General features: G+C 39.9%; 1 protein-coding gene across 2 annotated transcripts in view; it reads right to left on the bottom strand.

Moving 5' to 3' along the window:
* The window catches only part of LOC126334650 (ribonuclease P protein subunit p40-like), a 216,631-nt gene that overhangs the window by 45,987 nt on the left and 149,086 nt on the right, over positions 1-21,558 (bottom strand). For both annotated transcript variants that reach the window (XM_049997097.1, XM_049997096.1), the window contains exon 5: positions 10,416-10,614. In XM_049997097.1, the coding sequence (XP_049853054.1) occupies positions 10,416-10,614 (199 nt within the window). The remainder of the gene's footprint in view (positions 1-10,415; positions 10,615-21,558) is intronic.

The following is a 21,558-nucleotide window of genomic DNA, read 5'->3' as shown; positions in this document are numbered from 1 at the left end:
TGAGGCCAAGTAGAGGTTGAGCCTCACAAGACATCTTGCAGTAGACTCTCCTCCAACACACATGAATTTCAAATGTCAGTAGCCAGGGAGAAAGCAGAGGAATGGTGAACGTTAATGACAAACAGAGTGGCCTCTCCCTTGGCTCTTTCCACAGTCAGGTCATTCTTGCAATAGATAATATAGCCCCACGGTACAGGGGTATCAGATACTTTACAAGGTGTATTCTGCAAAAACAAGCGCAGGAAGCATCCCTGTGCAAGGAGTTTCACTTCCTCCATATGTGACATGAACCCATTAATGTTCCACTATAGGATGGGAGCTATCTGTCACAGGAGTGGCACTTTCAACCTGGCTTTCTGCCAGGGAGTGGGGCCCCAAAGGTTGAAGCTCAGTCTTGGGGCAAGATGACTGTCACAGTCTGACATCAAGGTCCATTGCCTCTGAAGAAGATTTCAAGAAAGACGTGAGAGAGGATGATGTCGACATCATCTGACTGTGTACTTTCCACCTCTGTCAGTGGGCTCTTCTTCACCTTCAACTTTGATTTCAATTTTTTTTTGTCTAAGGTGGTTTCAGAGCCACAACTGTGGAAGTGATAGGGGCATCACTGGACAGTGGACAAGTCTTGCTCTTTGGAGGGGTAGGGAGTTCACCAATGTCAGCAACCACAATGGTAGATGTGGACCCTAACCACTATTTATTGGTTATGAACTGTAGATTAAAATTGAAGAAACTGCTAAAAGATAGAAAGTTAAGGAGATGGCATATGGATAAGTTGAAAGAAAGAGAGGTTGGTGAGAGTTTTAGAGGGAGCATTAGGTAATGATTGACACTAACAGGGAAAACAAATGCAATAGAAGACAAATGGATAGTTTGAAGAGATGAAATAGTGAAGGCAGCTGAGGATCATAAGGGTAAGAGGACAAGGCCTAGTAGAAATTCTTGGATAATACAGGAGATTTACATTTAATTGATGAAAGAAGAAAACAAAAAATGCAGTAAATGAAGCAGGTAAAAGAGAATATAAATGTCTAAAAAATGGGGTGACAGAAAGTGAAAAATGGCTAAGAAGGGTGGCTGTAGCACAAATGTAAGGATTTAGAGGAACTTACACTTGGGGAGAGATAGATTATACTTACAGGAAAATTAAAGAGGCCTTTGGAGAGAAAAGAGAAGCAGTTGTACAAATATCAGGAGCTCAGAGGGCCTATACAAGGGAGACGTACTTGATGGCCATATTATAGAAATGGAAGAGGACGTAGATGAGGATGAGAGGGAAGATACAATACTATCAAAAGAAAGTTTGACGAAGTTCTGAAAGATCTAAGTTGAAACAAGGCCCCAGGGATAGATGATATACCATCAGAACTATTGATAGCCTTGGGAGAGCCAGTCATGACAAAACTCTTCCATCTGGTGTGTAAGATGTATGAGACAGGTGAAATACCCTCAGATTTCAAGAAGTATATAATAATTCCAGTTCCAAAGAAAGCAGGTGGTGACTGGAGTGAGTATTACCAAGCTATCAGTTTAATAAGTCATGGCTGCAAAGTAGTAACACAAATTCTTTACAAAAGACGAGGCTGAACTTGGGGCAGGTCAATTTGGATACCGGGGAAATGTAGGAAACAAGTGAGGCAATACTGACCATACAATTTATCTTAGACAATAGGTTAAGAAAAGGCAAACCTAAATTTGTAGCATTTGTGGGCTTACAGAAAGCTTTTGAGAATAGTGACAAGAATACTCTCTTTGAAATTCTGAAGGGAGCAGAAGTAAAACACAGGTAGCAAAAAGCAGAAGTAAAACACAGGCAGCAAAAGGCTATTTACAACTTATACAGAAACCAGGTGGTAATTATAAGAGTCTAGGAGCATGAAAGGGAAGTAGTGGTTGAGAAGGAAGTGATATAGAGTTGCAGCATAATCATGATGTTATTCAATTTGTACACTGAGCAAGCATTAAAGGAACCCAAAGAAAAATTTGGAGTTGGAATTAAAGTCCAAGGAGAAGAAATAAAAACTCTGAGAATTGCCAACGACAATGCAATTCTGTGAGAGACAGCAAAGTACTTGGGAGAGCAGCTGAACAGAATGGACAGTGTCTTGAAGAGAGGAATAAGATTAACATCAACAAAAGTAAAACACGGATAATGGAATGTAGTCACATTAAATCAGGTGGAGGGAATTGGATTAGGAAATGAGACAAAGCATTGCATGAGTTTTGCTATTCGGGCAGCAAAATAACAGATGATGGCCAAGGTAGAGAGCATATAAAATGTATACTGGTATGACAAGAAAAGCATTTCTGAAGAAGAGAAATTTGTTAACATAGAATATAGATTTAAGCCTGACGAAGTCTTTTGTGAAAGTTTTTGATAGAGTGTAACCATGTATGGAAGTGAGACATGAAAAACAAACAGTTAAGACAAGAAGAGAATACATGTTTTTGAAATGTGGTGCTACAGAAAAATGCTGAAGATTAGATGGGTAGGTCATGAATAGAACTGAGAAGAAATTTGTGGCACAGCCAGACTAGAAGAAGAGATCAGCTGATACGATACATTCTGAGACATCAAGGGATCAACAATTTAGTACCTGTGGAGAGTGGGGGGTGGAGATGGTTTAAATCGTAGAGGAAGACCAATGGATGAGCATAGAAAGCATATTCAGGAGGAAGTAAGTTGCATTAGTCATTTGGACAGGATAATGATTGCAAAAGATAGAGTAGCATGGAGAGCTGCATCAAACCAGTCTTTGGACTGAAGCCCACAATATCAACAACAATGATGCATTGACTCTCACAAACAGTTTTAAAGCTTTCCAAAAGTTCTTCTTTCACACTTTTATGAGTTTCATTTTGGTGCATATTTCATACCTTATGTGAATCATTCTTCAATTTATACAATTCATGTTCAGATTTTATGAAACAAACCCAGTTTTGCACACTGCTTAAGTTTAAGCGTTTTCTCTCTCCTTCATTTCACCAAAAAATTTACAGCCTCTTCTTCGTCACTGAAAGATAGAACTGCACATGTTTGACTTGAGCTAGGAAGGTGCTCTGTTTTTGTTCTGGACATAGCACAACATTCATCATTCGAACCACAATTCACGGAATCATCAGAGTTATTTCCTGTTTCTTCTGATGTTTCCACAATTTCTGACGAAACCACAACATCATCTGAATGAATGTGCAAGAAATTAACTAATAAATATCACATATGTACATTATCAGGAGGAGTAGGTTAGTTCAACTGTATACCAGGTTCTTCATAGTTCATCTTTGCAAGATTGAACACATTAGTTGGATTTCACATTACTGAGAAACTCTGAGACATACATAAAGACAACACTATTGGCAAGTACATACAAAGGAAACATGAAGAACATTTATTCAGTTTTATCTCCATCATTAACACTTAGTGATATTGCAACAGCAACTGCTAATTATTATGGATGTTAGAGGAATGGAAAATTTGAGCAAACAGTAACTGCAAACAACTGTGTCAGAAAAACTATCAACGGAAATTGAAATTCATTTTACAAATTATGATCACAACATGCTGTGTTATCTGTTTACTGAAGTCCATCGACCAAGGCTCTGCAACTGCTTCATTGTGTGTGTGCTGTCTGCTAAGGCTATGGTAGGGATGTACATTTCTTCAGTCACCCAGAGAGCATAGAATTTGGCAATTTCTAACTTCTTTTAAAAAACACTTGCTGTGTGCCTTAGCAGCCAAAATTTTGACACAGTGTTTATTTCTGTGCATTTATATTTATCCTGTATTATTAAAAAAAAATAACAACATAGGGCAGGTTTCAACTTGTCAGTCTGGTGACACAGACACATTGGTGATGTGTGGGAATTGTGTTTGTGTGAACGTGTGTGGGCTTCCTATGACAAAAGAAGGACTTTTGGCTGAAAACTTATATGATAGTCTTTTTATTCTGCCTGTCTGCAACATGGTGTCTCCTCCCTATGGTGAGTAACAGTCTCGTCTTTTCATAATATTTTTGTTATTCCATCTTGAACTTTCCACTGTAGGATAAAAATTTTGATTCTTCAGCAGACTAATGTTTCTCATTAGATATACCCGGTCAAGGTATTGTGGAAAATTATGCTTTGAATTCAAATTTAATTGCCACAGTTGTACCAAAGGATTAAGTTTTATCTAAGGTTGAACAGTACATTCAAAGTAGCCTTTAAATAAAAAGCTGATTACTCATCCTGAAATTAAATCATTCTGAGATATGTGACATGATCTCACAATTTATAAAGACATCATTCTGCTACATTCCAAATCAGGAAAGATACAAGTGGTTATGTCGGAAGTGCTTAAATCCAAAGTACAGCAACTGATACATCAAAGGCACTGAGGCATAGTATTTACCAAATGCACTGCCAGAAATTAGTGCTACAGGAAAAATACAGATAAAGACATTGAAGTGATGCTAGTTAAATGCCACTTATGTCAAAAACACCAGACAGCTTCTTCTCAACAGTAATTCCCATGGCCACAGACATAAGAAGCCTCATCGCATTTACTTGTCGGCTTTTCTGGACCATTTGTATGATGTTACTGGCTCATCATTATTAATGCATTTTCAAAATTTTCTTCTATGATTCGAATGTCATCAATCATATCTATAAAAACAATTAAGCCTTTGTCAAGGATCTTCTGCACTGAAGGACTGGTGAAAGCTATCACTGCCAGCGACAACATTTAATTTTTCTTCTCAAGAGTTCAAATTTTTGTTAAAGAAATGGTATTTCACACTTTAAAACTGCACCATTTCATCCAGAAACCAACGGACTTGCAAAAAGATTTGTGCAGATGCAGTCACATATAACAAAGCCCACTCAGCAGTACATATGGACAATGCTTTACTTATATTTCTTTCTCAGTAGAGAGCCACTCCATGCAATGCAAAATATCCAGCTGAAAGACTACATGTGAGACTGCATTGTACTTTAATATCAATTTTACAGTGTTTTGTGCATGTTTAGACACAATCTAAGCAAAAGTTGAGAAAAAACTTTTAAAAAGATGAAAGATATGTTATGCATATAAATCTGAAAATGAACTGTGGGCACCAGGCAAAATCAGACAGCAGCTCAGCTGTGTCATGTATAAAATATAAACTTCTCACAGTGTCACAATATGCCATAGCAACTGGATGCGGCTGCAATGCATTGATGCACACCTATGCAGAACTGCTAGGCTGTTCTGTTTTTCAGATTAGAGGAAACGTCAATGCAGCGGTTCCCACTGGTGCAGCCTGCAACCACCCTCAACCTCATCTCTAGCAATGGGAATCAGCTGCAGTCAACCAGTGATGACCAGATGGATTCTTATGTCACACCTCACCCCACAGATGAACCATTCGACATGGACTGGTCAACCCTCGAATGGCCGCCCCCACATGGTGATTCTGTACATGGTTTCCCATGGTACCACGAGTGAATGCCAGGGGCAGTAACGAGTGTACTGCCCACGACATACTCACATGTAGGGAAGCATGGAAATAAAGAAGCTAATGAAGCCAACTTCATGAGTCCCTATGCCTCCCCAGGGAAGGGTGCTGTATCTCTGCCAGATGCAGTACACAGAGTTATCTTCAGAGGGCACCTCACATGAGGCAGTAACAGCATGGCACCTCAAATACCAGCAACTATGTTGTGCTTCTGAACATGATATTCAAATAGGCCATTCATGTTACAATAATAACATCTGCCACCAATGAAAGTGCAGAAACCTGGATCTACTTAATGCATCCATGAAATAGATCCCAGAATGACATTCACACACTGAGTGCATCATTATGCAACCACAAGGTGACACTTGGCCAGTTATTACTCAGTAATTGCCCAGTTCCTGCAGTTTTGGTTGGTTGGTTTAAAAGAGGAGGGGAGGTACCAAACTGCTAGGTCATCGGTCCTTCGATCCGATTTAAATAATTCCGCAAGGGTGGGAGTAAAATAATCGAGACATACAAAACACAGCTGGAAGAAAGGAGAAAACCACAAGAACGACGGATGGACAGCAAACACTAAAATGGAGGACAAGAAAATCACAGGGAAACAAGAAACATGTAAAAGAGATCAAAACAAGAGAGCAGATTACCACATGAGAATCAAAAGGAGAAGCTAGCCACTCTGAAACACATGAAAACCTACACCCTAAAAGCACTACAGTGGAGGACACAGAGGGACAAACGACTTGCACTAAAACTTAGATCAAACGATAAAACCCACCCTCATGAATAAAACGTAAAACTAAAAGCTGCTGTTGAGGCATTGTCGCCCAAAGGTAGGGTGCTGCAAAAGTTAAAAGTCTGCCACAGAGTGGTTAAAAGTGGGCAGTCCAGCAAGACATGGATGATGTCATTTGTGAGCCACAGCAACACTGAGGTGGGTCCTCGCGACGGAGGAGGTATCCAGGCATTAGCCAAGTATGGCCACTGTGGATCCTGCAGAAGACAACTGATTCCCTGCGAGAGGACCACAAAGAAGACTTCCACATATTCGTAGTCTCCTTAATGACACACAGTTTGTTCTGCATACTGTTATGCCATTCTGTCTCCCAAAGACGAAAAATCCTGCAGCATAACACAGAGCACAGGTCAGTTTCGGCGATGCCCATCTCCAGATGTGGTTTCCGCATAGCCTGTTTGGCCAGCCTGTTGGCAAGTTCGTTGCCTGGGATTCTGACGTGTCCCGGGCTCCACACCAACACCACTGAACAGCAGGATCATTCCAGGGCATAGATGGACTTCCGAATGGCTGCAACCAAAGTTAGGCGAGGGTAGCACTGGTCGACAGCTTGTAGGCTGCTCAAGGAGCCGTACACAAAAGAAATGACTCACCATAGCATGAGCAGATGTGCTCAAGAGCACGAGATATGGCTGCAAGGTCTGCAGTGAAAACACTGCAGCCATCTGGCAAGGAGTGCTGTTCAATATGTCCTCCATGAACATGTGCAAAGCCTACATGACCATCAGCCACTGTCCTCTAAATTCTCCACAAAAAAATTGAGGTTTCAGTGACAAGAAAGACTCCCCATCAACTCTCATACGTACGAGGTACTGGGGTGAATAAGCTTAGCCTGGTGTTCCTCCAGCGGTGTGGCCAGGGGGGGAATGATTTAGGTGTCATATTTCTTAGCATTGAAGTTAGACCTTGACATCTAAGAGACTGCTAATGTTTGACCACCAGCAAGAGGTGACATACTACGCTTCATGGCATTTCATCTGCCCTGATGCCACCCATTCTGAACAGGGGCCCTCCCAATGGAAGCCACCCAGCTGCAGAAAAGGTCATCTGGCAGGATGGCCATTGCCAGGAGTCCTGATGCCCCAGGGTGATGGGGATCTACTCCTTGGCATATGTGGGGAGTTAATGGAGCAGGCATCAGCAGAGCTATCCCTGTGTGGTCAGGGGGCTACAACCAACAGGGTACATGGCAGCCCCACTACAATGGACTGGCTACCATGCTGGATATCAGGCGCAAATGAGCTAAGAAGTCCATTATCGTTGATGGTGCAAAAAGCAACACTGGATAGAGGATGGAGGAAAACACTCCCAGGAGGGTGACCTCGCCAAACAGATGGAGAATGAGCGGAAGTGCAGATCCACATTGACAAAGGGTCTCAGTGCATGATGGACACTATGCACCATGAAAGACCCCCTTCCCCAACTGGCTCGCTCTTCAGGACAATTTTGAAAAATGGAGGACAAAACCTACAGGGGACCATCAAATAAAGGCCGAAACATGCGAGACTCCATTTAGTCACCTCTTACAGCAGGCAGGAGTAACTCGGGCCTATTCTAAGTCCTGGACCCACAGGGGGGCCTGCAGTTTTCACCCAGATTCAACAGTTCTTTAGTTCTACAGTTGCCTAAAAGTAATCCACCGTACAAACCAGTTCAAGTCACCAAACATTCTATGCCGAGTGTCAAACATTATTCAAAGTGAGAGTCAAAGTGTTTACTTATTGAGAGACTGGACTTAAACTCTTTCTAAATCTACATCCATACTCCGCAAGCCACCTGATGGTGAACTTCAGTTAGATTAGTTAGTAATTATCTACTGCATTACATTAGCTTAGGCACAGAAGTTTATATCAGTGTCATGTCTTCAATAGAAGCCAAACAGAGTATATTTTGATGTACATTATTTTAGCAAATTATTGTTATTGTTTCCCATGTGAACTAGTGATTCTACTTTACAGATATTGCTTTGTGAAGAGTAAGTAGCTAGCAAGCAAGTAGGCCACTCCCACTTAGGCATGAATATTTGTAACAGGAGGATCACTTCCTGCAACATTTATGATGCGCACCTACTTTTGGTGAACACAACACAAAATAACTGTAATATGATGCAACATACATAAATAAAAAGATTAAATATAATTAGACTGCATGATTAACTGTCACTCACTGGAATCAGTGACAACTGGCAAGTTTATAGGAGAGTTTGTCTGGAGCAATCTAAGGAGTTAAAACATAAACTTAGCTGTGGGTAGGGAGATAATAGACCAAATTTATAACAGGAATCCTTACGATGTCTAATTCATCCATGAAGGATGTTACTTGGAAAACCCCATTTGATTAGTTGTTGAGTAATGTTCCCAATCCTCAAGCACGTTACCAGATAGGATGGAGATAGAGAAGATTTGAAGAGCAGTCTGCTTTGTCACAGGTTTCGTCAGTCGGCATGAGAACGTCACAGAAATTTTCACCAACTTTCTATAGGATATGCCACACGAAAGTTGTTATTAATCACATAAAACTTCACTCCAAATTTGTGAGTGTTCTTGTACCCCTGTTGGACCAGAAACATTTTGCTCCTTCGAAAGCATTTCTTGTGTAATGATCAAGGCACAGAACTAGAGAAATTCTGGCATTAACAGAGCAGGAATAGCAGGAGGATACACCATATACCCCCTCCCCCTGCCGTTCCCTGTTCAATGACTTGCAAAAAACAGATGTAAAAATAAACATGAAGAAACTAATAAATGAAAAGCACCAGTTTGCTTTTGTTCTACAATATTACTTTTATTGCTAACCGGTTTTCGGCTTACAAGGCCATCTTCAGATATTACATTTACATTTACAATAAAAGTAATATTGTAGAACAAAAGCAAACTGGTGCTTTTCATTTATTATTATAATGTTGTTCTACCAAGAACCGATGGAAGATTCTGTTAATATGAAGAAACTAAGTCACAAAATATATTGTGTGTTAAATCTTTAAACAATATGTCTACTTCCTTTTCTTTTTAATGTTTATCTTTTCAACTTTGATTTTGTTAACTAGTTGCCATTATTCTTGAATTTTCAAATATTTTGCATTTCTATACAGTACTTGCATCCCCCAGTCTCATACATTCTTCAGGACCTTTCTGAAACAATAACAACATTTTATCCTCTCCTTCACGTTTATTCTTGTGCTGCCTTTTTGTCTCCTTCAGTCACATATTTCATCTTCATCTTTATCCATTCCACTTCCTTTCCTAATTCTCATTCTCATTACGCTCTGTTCAGTTGTTGTACTCCTATATATGTCATTTCTATACCACCATTTTGGCTAATGCTCCTAGTGTACATACTCTCACAATATAGCACTTAAACTGCATTTGTCATCACGAAGTTATCAAAATCATGTTTTCCAATGTACTAATAAAAACTTTGAAGTATTTCCAATTACTCTGGCTAAGACACGTAGATACTGTATGCAACTGGTTACTGTTATTTTACAGATTATTATAATTGCTCATGGTACCCAATTATGAAAACAGTCTAGACTCCAAACAATTGGCCCATAGCAAACCTAAATTCTAGATTCAGATGTTGTAGAGAAATGATGCGACACTGTTCTGTGACAGGAACCTCGATGTTAGTGTTGTGAAACTCAGTTTATGGATCAGCTGTGACTATTTACATATAATTTTTTTGACAATAATCGAGTAGATACTAAGAATGCTCTAGCCACATGATACACTGCTTGCAGGTAATGAATAATCTAGAGTAACAGTTTAATTTGTTCATCTGTTGTTTATGTGTATAGTTGAAATATCTCTGGAATGACTAAACAAATAAATAAGTTAATAAATAAATAAAATGTTGTATCACAGTGATCATGAACAAAATGAATGTGTTACATTTACTATTTGTTGCATCTCTGTGAGCTATTTTAGAAAATACATCCATGTGTACGTAACTAATTCATTTTCTAAATAAAGTTATGTTACAGCAGTTTATTAACTGAAGTCCCATTCATACTGGTAACATATAACTAATAATGTAAAGTTATGAACTGTAGCAACAATGTATTAAGCTTTTGAAGGCGCAATGTACTGCAGGGCTGAGAAGTGAACGGAGAATAAAAAAAAATATGTAAAATGAAATCTTACAGATCTACTCCAACTGAAAAGGCTCCAAGCCATTCAAGTACATCACAATACTCTGACGATTCTTCTTCTTTTCTTGCTGTCACAGGAGGTACAGGAACATTGTAGCTAATTCGTTTTGAAAAATGTGGATTACACTGGTGTACATTATATCCCTTGTCATCAAAGTAGGCAGCCACTGAAGATGGACAGATATTTTCCACTGAAAAGAACATATAGATGACAGATGAATTTGTATAATTTTAAGTAATAGTGCTTTTTATTTCCAAAAATACTACAACAGTGATGAAGCATTAAGAAATACACTGCCAAAAGATATTAGCATTGTGATGGGTTGAAACTAACCATTGTAGATTACCAATGTGATGATGTCACTGCAGATGCACTTAGAGCTACTGACACTCAACTTTTGTTTGTTCCTGACAGTAACATTTCTAATAAGAGTAAGAGGATATTGTTATTGATAACTTATTTCTAAATCTGTTTTCCATGGAACAGATGTGAGCCTCATTACAGTTTATTATTATGCCAAATAATACTACCCCACAGAGAAATGGCAGCAATGGATAAGAAGTAACACCTTGTACACTCAGCATACATTCCTGGGAGCCTCATTCAGTGTGTCGAGGAAGCTATTCTGCTTGCCACTGAGGAAACATGGTGCAGCCAGCTGCATTTTACAGTGCACACTGGAACAACACGATACCATCATTACTTTACCACGCAAACACTGGGGTTACACTCGTCTGGTGTGAGACATTATAATCCTGGGTTCGCTGTGAGCAATGGTGGGGTGAGTGGACTGCTGTAGCATGTTGTGTACCACTGCAGGCTACGGCGGGGACAAAGCCTCTCCATCGTTTCTAAGTACCCAGTTACATACAATACATTAAAATACAAATACAGAAGAATATTTGAACAAGGAGCTTCTGAGGTTCTCAGACATGATAGGCTGCAACTTCCTAAATTTCCTCTGTACTGTTGGGAATTATAGGGGCCACCTAAATAGCTCAGGGGTAGACCACACATCAAAGGTGACTGATTGTGTTTTGAGCGTACACAAAGCTATTTTAGACCATGTGATTCTTTATCCATTTCAAATAATGAAGGTTGTGGAAGAAATCTCAAAGTATTAGCATAAAACAAAAGAAATGACCTCCCTAAAAATAGCATGAGACTGTTATAATTCTTGTGATCAACTGTGCATGCATTCACAAAAAAGTCACAGAGTTTGCAGCAACCCTAAACAGCAGTGGAGCTCACATAACACTAGCTACATAAAGCTGGGTTAAACCCAGAATTGATAGCAGTGAGATTTTTGGGATAAAACTAAATCCATATCAAAAGGATAAGATTTCAGAAACTGAGGTGGCATGTTTGACATAGTAGAAAAGAATTCAAATTCTCTAAGATACAAATTGTTTGGACAAGACACGGTCTAAAGCATGGGCATAAACTTATAATTGGATCCTTCAATCAGTCCCCAGAACCACCCCTAGTTGTAACCAATAACATTAGAAAAAACTGTATCTGACTAAAACATATGTTCCTCAATTATATGATCATCACTGGAAGAGACCTTAATCCTCAACCAATTGATTGGGATGATTACAATTTTTTAAATAGAGGACATGACAAGACATTCGAAAAAGTAATTCTAAATACCTTCTCTGAAAACTACTTGGAGCAGACTGTTTAAGGCATTCATATCTTTCAACTGCCTTGTGCTGTGGTGCCAGTTCCATTTGGCACTACAGTCATGCTGACCTAACACCATGTGGCATCCAGCTATATGTGCATGACTTGGGGAGACCTCTGGTAACATGCTCCCACACTTTCATCCATCTCCATTGAGTTGTTAATATGTCATGTTACTTTACCTATCTTGTACTTTAGTTTTGCAAAGAAATGTAGATCAGATCCAATAGCAACAAATAGATCTGACCTCCTTAATAAATAATATCAATGTGTATAAGGTAGTTGTAGCAACAATGGTTAATAAAGTATATAGGGCAAATAAAACATGCAGAAAGATATATGTGTCCAGTAAATAGTACTGTGCTCAGTAAACTAGATAATGAAGCAGCAGTGACACAGCCCCCCCCCCCCCCACCTCCAGGAGGCACTTGGAAAATTTTCTAGACAGACATGCACATACCTGAACAGTTTGTGATGAAAGGGAATCTCCATGGTATACAGGATCAGTAAAAGAACTTAGAGAAATGGTGTCTACTGCATAAAATGTCTAAAACAAACTAGAAAGATGCTGAATGAAACGTGCTTGGCTCTCAAATGTGTGAAGCATTCTATTATTACCATAGTGGAGAGTTTGATCAAGCAGCAAATCCTTGGTAGTTCCTGGCAGTTCACAAATTGATTTCTCTGTGCATGTGTGTTACAAAGTATAGAATTTTTGCACTGCTTGAACACTGTTTTTGTGTCATTTGAGACGTACTGTGAATTTTCTAAGTTCTTCATTTGTTCTCCATACACCGGGGGTGGCAATCACTAATGGATGGAAACATGTAGCAAATCTCACTTCTGTACACATAAGTCAGTGTTTCAAGAAGGTTTTGTTTTTCATTACAACTGACTAGGAAAGAGTGGAAAGAGTAACAAAAAGATCCAACTCATCACATCTTTAATTAGAAACTGAAAAAAAAAAAGATCTGATGCCTGCAACCAGAAACAAACAATTTTAGTGATACTGTATGAAGCAATCTGACATTTCCTCAGATCTTCAAATGGTATTGGTTATATTTGATATACAGCATCTTCATTTATGCTGTACTTTATTTGAACAAGTTATCTTTTACATTAAACAATGGAAAAATCTGGACTGAATGTAATAATATTATGCAAAAACGTTAGTTGCTACTCAACATACAGCAGAGATGCTGAATTGCAGATAAGCACAACAAACAGACTATGAGAAAGTGAGCTTTTGGTCAACAAGGCTTTCATTGGAAATACACACACACACATTACCGCAGTGTCTGGCTGCTGAGACGAGACTGTGAGGAGCAGCACCTGATAAGAAATGCAATTGGATGGTGGAGGTAAAGAGGAGGCTGGGGCATGGAGGGGGAGGAATAGCACGATAGGAGAGGGGTACAGTAAAGTGCCACTTGTGGGTGTGCACAGGGATGAGGTGGAGAGAGAGTAGGGCAGCTTTGTGCAGTCGGGAGGCTACATGGAGTGGGGGAGGGGGATGGGGGTAGTGGTAAAGGAGACAGCAAATACATCCCAACTGCACCTGGCTGTACTACCCTCTCCACCTCAGCCCTGTATGTTCCCACAAACAGCACTTTACTGTCCCCCACCCCTACCCTACTATCCCTCCCCCTCCTCATCCTAGCCTTCTCCTTTCCGCCACCACCCGATTGCCTTGCCTCTCCCATCATGTGTTGCTGTCACAGTTGGGCTTCAACAGCCAGAGACCAGAGACTGGTCATGCGTGTGTGTGTGTGTGTGTGTGTGTGTGTGTGTGTGTGTGTGTGTGTATGTGTGTGTGTGTGTTTTGTCTATTTCCGACATAGGCCTTGTTGGCCGAAAGCTCACTTTCTGACAGTCTTACTGTTGTGTCTATCTGTGACTCAGCATCTCGACTATAAGCTGAGTAGCAACTATCCTTTTCAAAATATTGTTATCTGTCACATTAATATGACAGCATATTCCATATTCAGGTATTGTCGTCTTGAAACTTTCACAAATATTAACTCCGGAATGTAGTTACAGTGAGGGTATTATCCACACTGCTTTTCAAAATATAATCACATGTGAAGCACAGAGTTTACTCACATTATGAAAATCTGTTACAATAATTTCTATTATTATTATTATTATTATTATTAGTGTAAAACTGACAAAGAGTGTGATTAACCTAAATTGATGTCGCACATTTCATGGAGTTTTATTTCAGCCAAAGCAGCTTAGTCACCACCCAAGACTATCTTCTAGAGAAATATTAACAATCTTCCATTTTTCATGACTATTTAGTGTTTGGTTAACATGAGTATTATTTATCTTTTGCAAATTAGTCCAGAAACTTATTAAATATTTGAATAAGAACAAATGAATGAAGACAGGGCATTCATAAGAAAATATTTGTTGATGATAAAATGTTGGTATTTTCATTCATTATTAGTATTACTTTGTAGACACTACCTACTCACTGTTTGCACACACACATCTGTTTTAATATTGGGGCTGATTTTAATAGGTACCTGCATACAATGTTCAGTTTGAACCAAACTAAAAGAAACTTTAATTTGTTAGGCAGGTAGGTTAGAAAATTTAAAAAGGGAAATGGATAGGTTAAAGGTAGATATAGTGGGAATTAGTGAAGTTCGGTGGCAGGAGGAACAAGACTTTTGGTCAGGTGAATACAGGATTATAAATACAAAATCAAATAGGGGTAATGCAGGAGTAGGTTTAATAATGAATAAAAAATAGGAGTGCGGGTAAGATACTACAAACAGCATAGTGAACGCATTATTGTGGCCAAGATAGACACAAACCCCATGCCTACTACAGTAGTACAAGTTTATATGCCAACTATCTCTGCAGATGATGAAGAAATTGAGGAAATCTATGATGAGATAAAAGAAATTATTCAGGTAGTGAAGGGAGACGAAAATTTAATAGACATGGGTGACTGGAATTCGTCAGTAGGAAAAGGGAGAGAAGGAAACATAGTAGGTGAATATGGATTGGGGGGAAGAAATGAAAGAGGAAGCCGTCTGGTAGAATTTTGCACAGAGCATAACTTAATCATAGCTAATACTTGGTTCAAGAATCATAAAAGAAGGTTGTATACATGGAAGAATCCTGGCGATACTAAAAGGTATCAGATAGATTATATAATGGTAAGACAGAGATTTAGGAATCAGGTTTTAAATTTTAGGACATTTCCAGGGGCAGATGTGGACTCTGACCACTATCTATTGGTTATGACCTGTAGGTTAAAACTGAAGAAACTGCAAAAAGGTGGGAATTTAAGGACATGGGATCTGGATAAGCTGAAAGAACCAGAGGTTGTACAGAGTTTCAGGGAGAGCATACGGAGAACAATTGACAGGAATGGGGGAAAGAAATACAGTAGAAGAAGAATGGGTAGCTTTGAGAGATGAAGTAGTGAAGGCAGCAGAGGATAAAGTAGGTAAAAAGACGAGGGCTAGTAGAAACCGTTGGGTAACAGAAGAAATATTGAATTTAATTGATGAAAGGAGAAAATATAAAAATGCAGTAAATGAAGTAGGCAAAAAGGAACACAAACGTTTCTAAAATGAGATCGACAGGAAGTGCAAAATGGCTAAGCAGGGATGGCTAGAGGACAAATGTAAGGATGTAGAGGCTTATCTCACTAGGGGTAAGATAGATACTGCCTACAGGAAAATTAAAGAGACCTTTGGAGAAAAGAGAACCACTTGTATGAATATCAAGAGCTCAGATGGAAACCCTAGTTCTAAGCAAAGAAGGGAAAGCAGAAAGGTGGAAGAAGTATATAAAGGGTCTATACAAGGGCGATGCACTTGAGGACAATATTATGGAAATGGAAGAGGATGTAGATGAAGATGAAATGGGAGATACAATACTGCATGAAGAGTTTGATAGAGCACTGAAAGACCTGAGTCGAAACAAGGCCCTCGGAGTAGACAACATTCCATTGGAACTACTGATGGCCTTGGGAGAGCCAGTCCTGACAAAACTCTACCATCTGGTGAGCAAGATTTATGAGACAGGCCAAAAATACCCTCATACTTCAAGAAGAATATGATAATTCCAATCCCAAGGAAAGTAGGTATTGACAGATGTGAAAATTACCGAACAATCAGTTTAAGAAGTCACGAATGCAAAATACTAATGCAAATTCTCTAGAGATGAATGGAAAAACTAGGATAAGCCGATTGAAGCATGCAAGGCAATACTGACCCTACAACTTATCTTAGAAGATAGATTAAGGAAATTCAAACCTACGTTTCTAGCATTTGTAGACTTAGAGAAAGCTTTTGACAATGTTGACTGGAATACTCTCTTTCAAATTCTGAAGGTGACAGAGGTAAAATACAGGGGGCGAAAGGGTACTTACAATTTGTCCAGAAACCAGATGGCAGTTATAAGAGTCAAGGGACATGAAAGGGAAGCAGTGGTTGGGAAGGGAGTGAGACAGGGTTGTAGACTCTCCCCGATGTTATTCAATCTGTATATTGAGCAAGCAATAAAGGAAACAAAAACAAAAAAAATTCAGAGTAGGTATTAAAATCCATTGAGAAGAAATAAAAACTTTGTGGTTCGCCGATGACATTGTAATTCTGTCAGAGACAGCAAAGGACTTAGAAGAGCAGTTGAACAGAAAGGATAGTGCCTTGAAAGGAGGATATAAGATGAACATCAACAAAAGCAAAACGAGGATAATGGAATGTAGTCGAATTAAGTCGGGTGATGCTGAAGGAATTAGATTAGGAAATGAGACACAGTAGTAAAGGAGTTTTGCTATTTGGGGAGCAAAATAACTGATTATGGTCGAACTAGAGAGGATATAAAATGTAGACTGGCAATGGCAAGGAAAGCGTTTCTGAAGAAGAGAAATTTGTTAACATTGAGTACTGATTTAAGTGTCAGGAAGTCGTTTCAGAAAGTGTTTGTATGGAGTGTAGCCATATATGGAAGTGAAACATGGACGATAACTAGTTTGGACAAGAAGAGAATAGAAGCTTTCTAAATGTGGTGCTACAGAATAATGCTGAAGATTAGATGGGTAGATCATATAACTAATGAGGAGGTATTGAATAAGATTGGGGAGAACAGAAGTTTGTGGCACAACTTGACTAGAAGAAGGGATCGGTTGGTAGGACATGTTCTGAGACATCAAGGGATCACCAATTTGGTATTGGGGGGCAGCATGGAGGGTAAAAATTGTAGAGGGAGACCAAGAGATGAATACACTAAACAGATACAGAAGGATGTAGGTTGCAGTAGGTACTGGGAGATGAAGAAACTTGCACAGGCTAGACTAGCATGGCGAGCTGCATCAAACCAGTCTCAGGACTGAAGACCACAACAACAACAACAGGAAGTAAAGAGACTATTTTCACAGAACTGTATGTGTATTACATTAACCCTTCTGCACAGAGCACTTCATTACAGAGAACTGCTTAATATAAGATATCTCACTCTGTGACAACAGAGATTGAAGTCATGGAAAATAGATAAGTAATGATGCCAGGATACAATGACTCCCACATTAGAAATAAAAAGTGGAATAAACTGACTAGAAGGAACAATATCATAAAACTTCTAGATATTTACCAAATAAAAATGTGGATTTATGCAGCTAATCACTTATAGGTAGCAAAATTATCTAATACTGACCACCAATGCACTATATTGTTGATAAGTATAAGTTTCACAGGTGCAGAGGATTATCAGTTTAAAAATACGTAAGTTATTAAACCTTTTAATAATAATTTACTCATTGCAATGGAAGTAGTTTCTACCATCAAGTTTATTTCTTTTCCTCACTGGAATACCACATTTGAAGATAAATTTAAAATATGGGAATTACTTAAGTTGAAGAACACTCTACTACGACAGACTAAGTGACTCTCAGTAGATACGTGTAAAGTACAAGATAAAATAGCAGCTTAATGCAAAGTATAAGTTTGGAGCAGCTTGAGAAAAATCTTCAGACATGTTTCATGTTGATCATTTCAACTGCTGATTGAATAGCATCCTGCTGGTCAGTAACCATTGGAGATATTCAGCAGCATTGCCTGAATGCCATTTTGACAATGCACATGACTGTTTCGGATTGCTGCTCAAATAGACTCAGAATCTTACTGAAAGATCTCTCAAAAAATCCAAAGATATTAAGGTCATACATTTAGGGTCACTCATTGTAGCTTGAAAGTTGGCATACAGATATTCATGGATGCCACATGAACTGATATCAAGGATGGCAGAGTAAAAGCAGGAACAAATTAAACAACAAGTGTATTATCATCAGTCACTGTTTATCTATATTCACAACACATTTGAAACGTCTGAATCTCCATCATTGAATGGATTAATACAGTCTAAGAAGAAGAAGAAGAAGAAGAAGAAGAAGAAGAAGAAGAATGATGCTTCATGGAGGATTTATGCAAATGGGACAGAAAGGAGTAGATGTGATGTTCATGTCCAGACAAACAACTGATTACAACTTCAGAAAATTTGGATGATTTATTCAAGAGAAATAGCTTCACAAATTGAACATTTCAATAACGCAATGATCCACCTCCACCCCATATCTGAGCAGTTATTCAGCTTGGCATTGCTTGATACAGTTTTTGGAGTGTCCTCCTAAGTGATATTGCACCAAAATCTATCCAACTGGCATGGCACATTAGACCATTAAAATTGTGAGCTGCTTGGAGGGTCCTATCCATAATGCTCCTAATGTTCTCAATGTCTTACTGGTCAAGATAGGGTTTGGCAGGCACAAAGACAAGGGGGAGTAGAAACTCTCGCACTTGAAAACCAAAGGGGTCCTACTAGGTAAAGAAATGGCACACCAGACAATCACTCCTGGTTGTCAAGCCTTATGGGATAATCAGATTGGTATCCCAATACTGTCCAGGATGTCTCCAGAGACGTCTTTGGCCTGGAATCTAACTGAATGGAGTAACATTGTGTTCAGCGCTCAGTCCTGCTTCGAACTGAGCCCCGATAACTGGGAAATATGAGTCTGGAGAGACCGCAGAGAATGGTGTGATACCAACCTGACAGTCGTCCACCATATGGCCCGACAACCAGGAATGACAGTTTGGGTGCCATTTCTTTTCATACACTGCAGAACACCTTTAGTAGTCAGCCTTACACTATAGCATTTCATTGACAATACTCTATGCCTCATTTTGTTGCCTTTTATGATAAGTCATCTAGGGCTCACATTTCAGTAAAGTAACACCTGCCTGCATATGGTAAGAGTTTCTACCCCTTGTTTTAGTGCTTGCCAAACCTTACCTTGGCCAGCAAGATTGCTGGATCTCTCCCCAATGGAGAATGTTTGGAGCATCATGGCCGGGGCCCTCAAACCAGATCAGGGAGTTGATGATTTAAGGCACGAATTGGACAGAATTTGACATGATATCTCTCAGGAGGGCATCCAACAACTCTCTCCATCAATGTCAAGCTGAATAACTGCTTGTGTAAGGGTCCAGGGTGAGCACTACATTATTGACTTTTTCAATTTATGATACTCTTTCTCTTGAATATATCATCCAATTGTTCTGAAATAGTAATCTTTTCTTTGTTTGTACATGTGCACCAGATCTACTGATTCTCCCTTTCTCTTTGTTTTGTTTTTGGTTTTAGGGCACAAAACTGCTATGGTCATTAGCACCCAGTCTGTTGCTTAGGGAAAGGTTAAAAAAATAAAAAAATAAAGAAAAACTGGAAATCACCGGCAATGGGAGCAAAACTCAAAACGTGGGGAAAATAAAAAGCAAAAGGAAAGCTTAGAAAACCACTACAGAAGGGGGGGGGTTGTTTTCGAGGACGCGATCAGCAGAGCACATGTCATCCGCTAAGATTGAAGATATGTCAGGTGACAGCTGTAGACGGGCATGTAGCAGAGTAAAATAAGGGCACTCAAGTAAAAGGTGTCTCACCGTCCATAGCTGAGAGCAGTGGGGACGAAGTGGGGGAGGATTGCCACTTAAAAGATGTCGATGACAGTGCCCTATCCAGAGTCTAGTTAAAATTACCTCCTCCCAATGACGAGTTCAGGAGGAAGAGGTCCAAGCACAGGGAAGAGCTTTCATGTTGCAATTTATTGGTTCAAATGGCTCTGAGCACTATGGGACTTAACTGCTGTGGTCATCAGTCCCCTAGAACTTAATACTACTTAAACCTAACTAACCTAAGAACAAGACACACATCCATGCCTGAGGCAGGATTCGAACCTGCGACCGTAGCGGTCACGCGGCTCCAGACTGTAGCACCTAGAACCGCACGGCCACTCCGGCCGGCTGCAACTTATTATTGGGAAATGTAGACCAATGTGCATGCCATAAAAGAGCAACATGACGACATAAAACACGCTGTAGGTCAGTGAAGGGAACCATGCAAACAGCAGGCTGAAGAATAGAGACTGCCGCCTTGGCTGCTATATCAGCCACCTCGTTTCCACAGATACCAATGTGTCCTGGGATCCAGAGGAATGCCGCAGAGATGTTCCCCAAGTGGAGCAAGTGCAGGCAGTCCTGAATCCGGTGTACCAGAGGGTGGACAGGGTGAAGAGATTGCAGACTGAGGAGAGAGCTGAGCGAATCTGAGCATATAATATACGGTATCCACTGATGGCAACGGATGTATTTGACAGCTCCACAGTAAAAATCAAACACTGGTCGGGAAGCCAAAATCGATCAGGGGTGTCGTGAACAATATAGGCACTCCCAAAACCAAATGATGTTTCTGAGCCATCAGTGTAAATAAATGTGACATCCTTCATTTGTGCGCAGAGAGCAGCAAATGCCTGATGATAAACGAGAGAAGGGGTACCATTCTTGGGAAGCTGACCAAGGTCATGGAGTAGGCAGGTCTGGGGGCAGAGCCAAGGCAGTGCTGTACCCCAAATTATCAAGAATGTTTTAGGAAAGTGGAAAGAAAGAGAACGTAGCAGATGACGGAAGCGGACTCCTAGTGGTAGAAGAGACAAAGGGCAGCCTGCATACCCTAAATCCAAGACAGATGGCTAGCATAACGACTTAGAAGGACAGCTCACCAATTGGACAGCGGAGGTTCAGCAGTCTCAGCATAAAGGCTTTCCACAGAGCTGGTGTAAAAAGCTCCAGATGCTAAACACAATCCAAGGTGGTGGACAGAGTCGACATGCCGAAGAACAGACAGCCAAGCAGAGGAGTAAACTATGCTTCCATAGTTCAATTTTCAGCGATAAGAGGTGGAGAAGGACCACTCGGTCTGCTCCCCAGGAGGTACCATTCAGAACACAGAGGTTGTTGACAGATTTGCAAACAGTGAGCCGAAAGATAAGAAACGTGGGAGGACCAGCACTGTTTTCTGTCAAACATAAGACCCAAGAATTTAGTAACAACTGCAAACGGAAGGTTGACAGGGCCTAGATGTAGGGAAGGCGGACGAA

This window comes from Schistocerca gregaria, chromosome 2 (assembly GCF_023897955.1).
Source record: "Schistocerca gregaria isolate iqSchGreg1 chromosome 2, iqSchGreg1.2, whole genome shotgun sequence".
NCBI lineage: Eukaryota > Metazoa > Arthropoda > Insecta > Orthoptera > Acrididae > Schistocerca > Schistocerca gregaria.
Note: the sequence above shows the minus strand (reverse complement) of the source record. Positions and strands in the feature narration are given on the sequence as shown.